We start from the raw sequence: 8,685 nt of genomic DNA, 5'->3' as shown, positions 1-8,685 counted from the left end.
AAACCGCACCGCCGCATCAACCCAGCGCAACCCAGCGCAACCCAGCCCTCGCCCCTCGCCCTCGCCCTCGATCTCGCATCCGTGCACTTACCACCCACTCGTCGCCACCATCACCGCCGCCACCTCAGCTTATCCCCGGCTGCTACCATTCGCGACCGACGGCAGCGACGACCCAGAAGCGCAAACCGCGGCGACGACGACGACGACGACGACGACCGACGCTTCCATTATCGCCCCAGCCGGACGCACACTCCTCTTGGGCTCAGCCGCACAGTCCACCCTCGCGCCAGTTCATTCCTCCTCGATCCTTGCAAACCCAGCGAGCTCCTCGGTCGTCTGGCTTGCTGGCAGCATTTCGCGCAGCCTTGGCTAATTTCGTGCTTCGACCACCCGAGGCGCCACCAGCACCGAGGTAGCAGGCAGGCCCTTGACTACTGTCATCTCGGCGAGCCGCTGACCCGTCGCATCCACTAGCCGCTGCCCCCGCCGCCTCCCAGCGCTGCTTACAGGCCCACACCGACACCGACGTGCCGCAGCAGCGGAAAGCCTTACAGCTCTGCCCGCGACCTTTGCTCTTCACAACCACAGCCGCCGCCGCCGCAATCCCTGCCGTCGCTCTAAACTTCGACGACCGGCCACAGGACGACTGAACGCTGAAGCAAGGAACCGCAGCGCAGACCGATACGGAGTCCTTCGACTGCCGACTGCAGCCGTCGAACCCGCAAAGCGGCAGAGCAAGGCGCAACGCCAAGAGGAACACTCGCAGAGTACTGACCAGTGTCTGACCGAGCCAGTCCGCTCCACCACCAACGACGACGACGACAGAGAGGCCCAAGATGGTGAGTGCTCCGCTCGCTGTCCCTTTGCTCGACCAGCTGGAGTCGCCTCGGTGCACAACCGGTCGGCCAACCTGGCAGGCTTCTGTCATGCCGGACTGCAGAGTATCGGCTGACCCCTGGATGCATCCCACGCCCTCGTCCGGCCCCGCCGCAGGACCCGCATCTTGATCCGGCGACGGCCATCGTCAACCCCGAGAGCGAAAAAGTGATGAGCCCAATGGAGGTCGAGGAGCCGGTATCGGTGTTGGATCGTGAGTAGCCCGTAGCCCGTAGCCCGCCGCGGCCGCCATCGTCGCGACCATCCCGTCGTCTCCATGAGCACCGGCAGCTGACCCGCTCCTTGGCTTGCCTCGCTTGGCCTCGATCCCTCACTCCACCCCTTCTCCCGCCCCCTCCTCCTCCGACGATCGTCCAGACCGGGCGTTTGCGGAAAAGCACCTGGCCGACCTCGGGCAAGAGGAGGAAGACTTTGCGGTCTGCACATGGCGGATCGAAAACTGGCGGCAGCTCGACAAGCGCATCACCAGCCCCGAGTTTTCGTGCGGCGGCCACCGCTGGCGCATCCTCCTCTTCCCCTTTGGCAACTCCAACGGCCAGCCCAACGACATGGTGTCGGTCTACCTCGACTACGCCGACCCCAAGGGCAGCCCCGAGGGCTGGCACGTGTGCGCCCAATTTGCCCTCGTCATCTCGAATCCGCACGACCCGACCATCTTTTCGACCAGCCAGGCGCACCACCGCTTCACGGCCGAGGAGATGGACTGGGGCTTCACGCGCTTCAACGAGCTGCGCAAGCTCGCCATCCCCACCGACGGCCGCAGCCGGCCCATCATCGAGGACGACTGCGCCAACGTCACCGCCTACGTCCGCGTGCTCAAGGACCCCACCGGCGTCCTGTGGCACAACTTCATCAACTACGACTCGAAGCGCGAGACGGGCTACGTCGGCCTCAAGAACCAGGGCGCCACCTGCTACATGAACTCGCTGCTCCAGTCGCTCTTCTGCACCCACTACTTCCGCAAGGCCGTCTACCAAATACCCACCGAGGGCGACATCCCGACCGACAGCGTGGCGCTCGCGCTCCAGCGCGTCTTCTACCTGCTCCAGACGTCCGACCAGCCGGTGGGCACCAACGAGCTGACCAAGTCTTTCGGTTGGAAGTCGCTCGACAGCTTCCTCCAGCACGACGTCCAGGAGTTTAACCGCGTGCTGCAGGAGAAGCTCGAGACCAAGATGAAGGGCACCGCCGCCGACGGCGCCATCAGCCGGCTGTTTGTCGGCAAGATGCGCAGCTACCTCAAGTGCGTCAACGTCGACTACGAGTCGTCGCGCTCCGAGGACTTCTACGACGTCCAGCTCAACGTCAAGGGCATGGCGACGCTGGCCGACTCGTTCCGCGACTACATCCAGACCGAGATGCTCGAGGGCGACAACAAGTACCACGCCGAGGGGTACGGCCTGCAGGACGCCAAGAAGGGCGTCATCTTTGAGCGCTTCCCGCCCGTCCTCCACCTCCAGCTGAAGCGGTTCGAGTACGACATCGAAAAGGACGCCATGGTCAAGATCAACGACCGCCACGAGTTCCCGCTCGACATCGACCTCGGCGCCTACATCGACCAGGACTCGCCGGCCAGCCGCGAGCCGTGGCGCTACCGCCTCCACGGCGTCCTCGTCCACTCGGGCGACCTCCACGGCGGCCACTACTTTGCGCTGCTCAAGCCCGAGCGCGACGGCAAGTGGTTCAAGTTTGACGACGACCGCGTCACGCCCGTCACCGACCGCGAGGTGCTCGAGGACAACTTTGGCGGCGAGATCTCCAACGGCCACCTCGGCGGCCAGATCGGCGCCCGCGCGCCCGTCCGCGCCATGAAGCGCTTCACCAACGCCTACATGCTCGTCTACGTGCGCGAGTCGCAGATCGACGAGGTGCTGCGGCCCCTGGCGCCCGAGGACACGCCCGCCCACCTGCGCGAGCGGCTCGAGGACGAGCGGATGCAGCTCGAGGCGCGGAAGCGCGAGCGCGAGGAGCAGCACCTCTACCTCACCGTCAAGCTCATCACCGAGGACACGTTCCGCGGCCACCAGGGCTTCGACCTCGCCACGTTCGAGGAGCGCAACCTGCCGGCCACCGAGCTGCCGACGTTCCGCGTGCTCAAAAACGAGCTCTACCTCAACTTCAAGAGCAAGATCGCCGCGCAGTACAACCTGCCAGAGGAGTCGATCCGCATGTGGGTGCTCGTCAACCGGCAGAACAAGACGGTGCGACCGGACACGGTGGTGCCCGAGACGGACCCCAACCTCACCCTCGAGACGGTGCGCGACCGGATGGCGTCGCGCCAGCACGACCTGCGCCTCTACCTCGAGATCCTCAACGGCGACATCCCCGCCGCGGCCGGCCAGGCGCAGGCGCAGGCGCAGGCGCAGCAGCAGCAGCAGCAGCAGATCGCGGGCCAGCCGGCCGGCGGCGACGCTGCGGCGGCGGCCCCGCCCATGATGATCTTCCTCAAGTACTTTGACACGTCGCGCCAGACGCTGCTCGGCGTGGCGCGCGTCTACGTGCAGCGCAACATGAAGGTGGGCGACCTGGTGCCGACGATCAACGAGCTGATGCGGTGGCCGCCGACGACGCAGGTCAAGCTGTTTGAGGAGATCAAGCCGGGCATGATTGAGCAGATGAAGCCCAAGGCCACGTTCGCCCAGAGCGAGATCCAGGACGGCGACGTCATCTGCTTCCAGATTGAGCTGTCGGACAAGGACGCCCACGACTACGAGTCGCAGTCGCTCTACTCGAACCCGATCCAGTTCTACGACTTCCTGCAGAACCAGGTCAAGGTGCTCTTCAAGCCGCGCTACGACGACGTCGAGTACCGCGCCGAGTTTGAGCTTACGCTGAGCAAAAAGATGACGTACGACATGATGGCGGCCAAGGTGGGCGAGCGCCTCAAGCACGACCCGTTCAAGCTGCGCTTCACGACGGCCAACGGGCCCAACGGCTCGCCCAAGACGGTCCTCAAGCGCACCGCCAACCAGAACGTCAACGAGATCATCTCGCCCAGCTACATCCAGGGCCAGGCGTCGCTCCTCTACTACGAGCTGCTCGACGTCAGCATCATTGAGCTCGAGACGAAGCGCAGCCTCAAGATCTTCTGGACGGGCGCCAACAACCGCGAAGAGTCGGTCCACTCGTTCCTGCTGCCAAAGACGGCCAACATCAACGAGGTGGCCGACCACCTGTCGAAGCTGGTCCAGCTCTCGCCCGAGGGCAGCCGCAAGATCCGCGTCTTCGAGGCCATCCAGAACGGCAAGCAGCAGCGCGAGTTCCACGGCACCGACATGATTGGCAACATTGGCGAAAGCGTCGAGATCTTTGCCGAAGAGGTGTGGCCCGAGGAGCTGGCGTCGGGCGAGGACGACAAGGTCATCAACGTCTTCCACTTTACCAAAGACGTCGGCCGCACCCACGGCGTGCCGTTCAAGTTTGTCGTCAAGCGGGTGAGTGGTGTGCGCTGTGGACGGGCAGAAGAGAAGAGGTGTGGGGCCCATGGCGCCGAATGGACGAGCTCAGCAGCGGACTGACACCCTCGTGACCTCGGACTTGCTCGCCTGCTCGTCGTTCCCCTCGCCTTCCGATCCCGAATCCAGGGCGAGCACTTCACAGATACCAGGAAGCGCCTCCAGGCGAGGCTGGCGCTGTCGGACAAGGACCTGGCCAAGTTCCGCTTCGCGCTGGTGCAGTCGAGCACGTACAAGCAGCCGACCTACCTCGAGGACGACGACGTGCTGTGAGTGCCGGCCCGCCCGTCGGCCCTGGCGCGACGCTCGCGCGGTCTTTTTTATGATCGAGTGTCGTGCCGCTGACCTGCGTCCCCATTGGCCTTGCCCTTCTTTCCCTTCCCTCGCCGTCTTCCTGCGCACGCACGCACGCACGCACGCACGCACGCACGCAGATACGACCACAAGTTCCTGCCAGACGACGTGCTCGGGTTGGACCACCCGGACCGAAGCGGCCGAGCGGGGCGGTACGGCAACGCCGTCGTCCAGGACCGCGGCATCCGCATCCGAAGCTGAGGCAGCCGGCAGCGGGCAGCCGGTAGCCGGCAGGCGGCAGGCGGCAGGCAGGGCGGGCGTGAGCAGCCGTCTCCCCCCTCCCTCTTCCTGATCATCCTCGGTCGCTGTGCTCGCCGTCGGGATCGGGTGGGTGCGCCCAGCCGTCTGGCCGCGGCCCTCATCGACCGGATCGCCTCCTCGGTCGTCTCTTTTCATCTTCTGCTGTACCCTGTAACATACACCACCACCACCTCGTCCTCGCTCCTCCCCCTCTCGCCCTCGTGGCCCTCGTGGCCTGGCCTTTATCCTCATCCTCTTGATCCTTTGTCTCTCCTCTTTCCCCCTCGCCGCCATCGCCTTCCTTCCTCGCCCGTTCCTCTTTCTTCTCCTCCCAACCAACACCCGATCGCGACGATTGCTCCTTGCTCGATCCCCGGGTCCTTGCGCTCCTGCCTGCCCTTCGGTGGATCGGATCGGTGCATCGATCTGTCGATCGGTCGGACACATCGATGCATCGGTACGTCGATCGAGGTTTTTGGACGTCACACTACGAGAGGAACGAGATAGAGCACGGGGTGATGTGGCGATGCATGGTGATTGCATGGTAGCTCGGTCAAGATGGGCGGAGGTGGGGGAGCGGGGGAGAATGTGCTCGCGACAAGGGGAGAGGACGAGGACCGAGGTCCCGTCTGCACCGCCCCCGAGCGTCGTTGGGAGCTGGCGTTTGATCGGTCACTGATACATGCACCGCCAGGTGCGGGCCAGCGTGCGAGCACGACGGCGGGATGAGGGGGAAGAGGGAGGGAGGGGCTCTCTCCCCTCTCCTGCCACTTCTCCCGCACCGCAACGGCAACGGCAACGGCAACCGCAACCGCACGGATACCGGTGAGGCTAAGCGGCCGCAGCAACCGCAACCGCAACCGCAACCGCAACCGCAACCGCCTTGACGGATCCACGACGACGACGACGTCCATACCCCTCGTCGAAGAAGAAGGAGAACAAGAAGAAGAAGAGAGCGACGACGACGACGACGACAAGAGAAAGAGGGACGAGACCGGCGAGGGCCGCTTCCAGACCAAGAATAGTCTCGCGTCGAGTTGGCTCTCGAGACGGGCGCGCAGGCCCGTCGGTCGAGGGACGCCACCGATTGCACTCAAGCCTTCCGGCCCCCGAGAGGCCATGGGCATCCTCCTTTCCCCGACGCACTGCGCGGGCAAATGCCCCGCAAGGTACGGCCGCGGAGCGACCAAGACGCCGCTCCCAAACGAGATCCGCAGTGGCAGCCCGATTCCATTCTCTATCCCGCAGCGGGCCGTCGATGGTGTGGGCGGGAGAACGGTGATGAACAAGGAAGGCAAGGAGGAAGAGGCAACGAGGCCCCGGTCCCGCCTTGCAAGCAGCGCGGGCCGATCGGCCCCCCTCCCCGGCCGCCCAAGCTGACGGCGGGCCAGACGAGGCAGCAATCAACACAGCCTCCGCGCAAACGGAGGGGTGCCCTACCGACCGAACAGGCGGCAACGCAACCGCAGCCCACGAGGGGCCACGGCCACATCAACCGTGGCAACGTCGTGCGCCCCGACAAGGAACGCCCCTCCCATAGGTGGCCAACGCCGCCCTCAGCCTCTTCCTTGCCCCCCCTGGCCGCACGACCGCCACCGCCCCTCACCGAAGAGAGGGGCAAGAGACGGCATGCGCGGGGAGGTGGCGTCTTGGGCCAAGAGGGCGGACAGTCGACCGGGAAAGACCATCCTATCTGCCGGGACGGGGCCTGGCACTACCCCGCCACCATGCGTCAGCTTGAGCGGCCGAGCCGGAGGGGCCGACCGACCGCACCACGCGGGCAAAAGACCGGCAATGACCTCGCTCCTCGACCACCGCGCCGATCCCTTCGCCGCCCCACCCGCATGCAGCACCGACGGCGCTGCGGAGCGAGATCCAACCATTTCTGATGCGGACATTTTCGAAAAGCCAGCGCCTTTGAGCTCGGAACGACTCGCCCAGCTAGAGCAGATGGCAGGGCGAGCAGCAAGAGGCCGAGGCCTCGCCACCCGCCCCGGGGATCTCGATACGGCCCCCGACCCGGACGATGCGCCGCGCCCCAAACGAGGCCGACGCAAGCCGGGCAGGAGAGGTAGGAGGAGTACGCGGACCTTCCCACTCGCGTGGACCGCGCCGGCCGAAGCCGACGAGGTCGAGGGCGAGTAACGGTGGCCTTTGGACTGGAAGCGGTGCAGCGCCGTGTCGTCTTTCTCTCTCTGTGTCTTTTGCTTCGCCGAAGCGTCGCCTTCTCCTCGTTCTTCTTCTTCTTCTTCTTCTTCTTCTTCTTCTTCTTCTCAGGGTGGACGTCGTCGAAGAATCGCAAGGGGGTCACGGATGCAGGCTCACCTGGTTGGCCGGTCGGAGGCGAGGACGAGGACGGCGAGACCAGATGCTGGCAGCTGGGGCAGATTGCCCGGGTCGGGGACAGAGGTCGGAGGCGACGGCTCGGTACGCTCGCTCTCTGCTGGCCGCGCCGCCGCGAAGACGAGTTTGAAACGTCGACGGCGGCGATGCGGCAAGGGCCGGCCGATGTCGACGGAGCGACGCGGCGCGACCCGCGAGGTTTGCCGGGCAAGGGCAAAGTTGGCGTTGCCTGGTCGATCCTCTGCCGTCCCGGGGAGGGGCCCAGCCAGCTAGCCGGACGGCAAGCTCTCGCCTGGCCGGGCCGGTCCGGCCGTCTGATGGGGTGCATGCGTGCGGAGTGAGAGAGGGTGGAAGGAAGGGGAGAGGGGGGAGATGGGGAGGAAAAGGGACGATAGGAAGGAGGGGGGGAGGGGTAGGGAGGGGCAGAGGACCAGGTGGGGATGGAGGTGAGAGGGGAGGGGTTGGGAGGAGCGCTCAGCTGCCGTCGCTCTCTGCCCCTCGCTCGCCTTCTCTCTGCTGGCTGGCCTGCAGCTGGCCTGAGCTGGCTGGCGACTGCCTGCCCGCCTTGGCCCGCCCGTCCGTTGTGGCTTTTTCCATTTTTTCTTTCGCCTTGGCTTGGCTGGCTGCGGTCCGAGGCCAGCGCTGCCCGATGCCGGCCTTGGGAGTTGCTTGCCCGATGCGACGGATTTTTTCATTTTGGGGCTCGGCAGCCGCCGGAAGGCGCGACTCTCCTGGTCAGACGGCCGACGGGCGCCAGGATGGCAGGCAGGCCAGGCCAGGCCAGGCGGGGCGAAGAGGGAGGCGGCAGGGGAGCGGCGGGCGAGACACACAGGCAGCCCTCGGGTGGGCCTTCTCCACCTTTGCGCCTGCACGCCGTTGAGCTCGCTCCGGTCGTCGACCAGCACACCTCTTCTCTCGACGTCCCCTTACCCCCCCATCATACCCCATCGCCATCGGCCGGCGCAACACCCCACTACCACTGCCAGCATAGTACCGACCGCTTCGACCGCTTCTCGGCTTGCCGCGTCGCATACGACCCCGCCCCTCTTGCTTGCTTGCTTGCTTGCCTTCCTGCTTTGCTGCGCTCCCGGGCCGCTGTCTGCCCCCGCCTCGTGCCCTCTGCATCGGCCGGTCCGACCGACGCTGCAAATGACCGCCCGCATTCGGCCCTTCCTTTGATCTCTTTTACGCCAACACGAGCTCATCGCCGTCGTCCGGGGCTGTCTGCGCGTGAGCCCTCACGTACCGCGTCTCTGCCACTTCCACGCCTCGAGAGCTTTCATCGGCGCCCTCTTTGCTCCTCCGCTCACCAGACCTTCTAGACTGCCGCTGAGCGCTTTCGACCTCGACCTCGACCTCGACCTCGACCTCGACCTCGACCCCAACCCCATCCGCC

General features: G+C 65.7%; 2 protein-coding genes across 2 annotated transcripts in view; both read left to right on the top strand.

Annotated features, from left to right (window-relative positions):
• Nucleotides 1-836: 836 nt before the first annotated feature.
• Nucleotides 837-4,907, top strand: PFL1_02118 (uncharacterized protein; the record flags this gene model as incomplete). Its single annotated transcript, XM_007879629.1, has 5 exons — nt 837-839; nt 994-1,090; nt 1,255-4,331; nt 4,482-4,621; nt 4,787-4,907. The coding sequence occupies 5 exons, from the start codon at nt 837-839 to the stop codon at nt 4,905-4,907; spliced, it is 3,438 nt and encodes a 1,145-aa protein (XP_007877820.1).
• A 3,140-nt stretch (nt 4,908-8,047) lies between these two features.
• Nucleotides 8,048-8,685, top strand: part of PFL1_02117 (uncharacterized protein) — a gene marked incomplete at both ends in the record, with an annotated part of 3,648 nt that continues 3,010 nt past the window's right edge. The window contains one exon of the mRNA XM_007879628.1: nt 8,048-8,209. Within this exon, the coding sequence (XP_007877819.1) occupies nt 8,048-8,209 (162 nt within the window). The remainder of the gene's footprint in view (nt 8,210-8,685) is intronic.

Source organism: Pseudozyma flocculosa, assembly GCF_000417875.1.
Source record: "Pseudozyma flocculosa PF-1 unplaced genomic scaffold scaffold00005, whole genome shotgun sequence".
Lineage (NCBI taxonomy): Eukaryota > Fungi > Basidiomycota > Ustilaginomycetes > Ustilaginales > Ustilaginaceae > Pseudozyma > Pseudozyma flocculosa.
The sequence above is the reverse complement of the archived record's forward strand: the minus strand, read 5'-3'. Positions and strand labels throughout refer to the sequence as shown.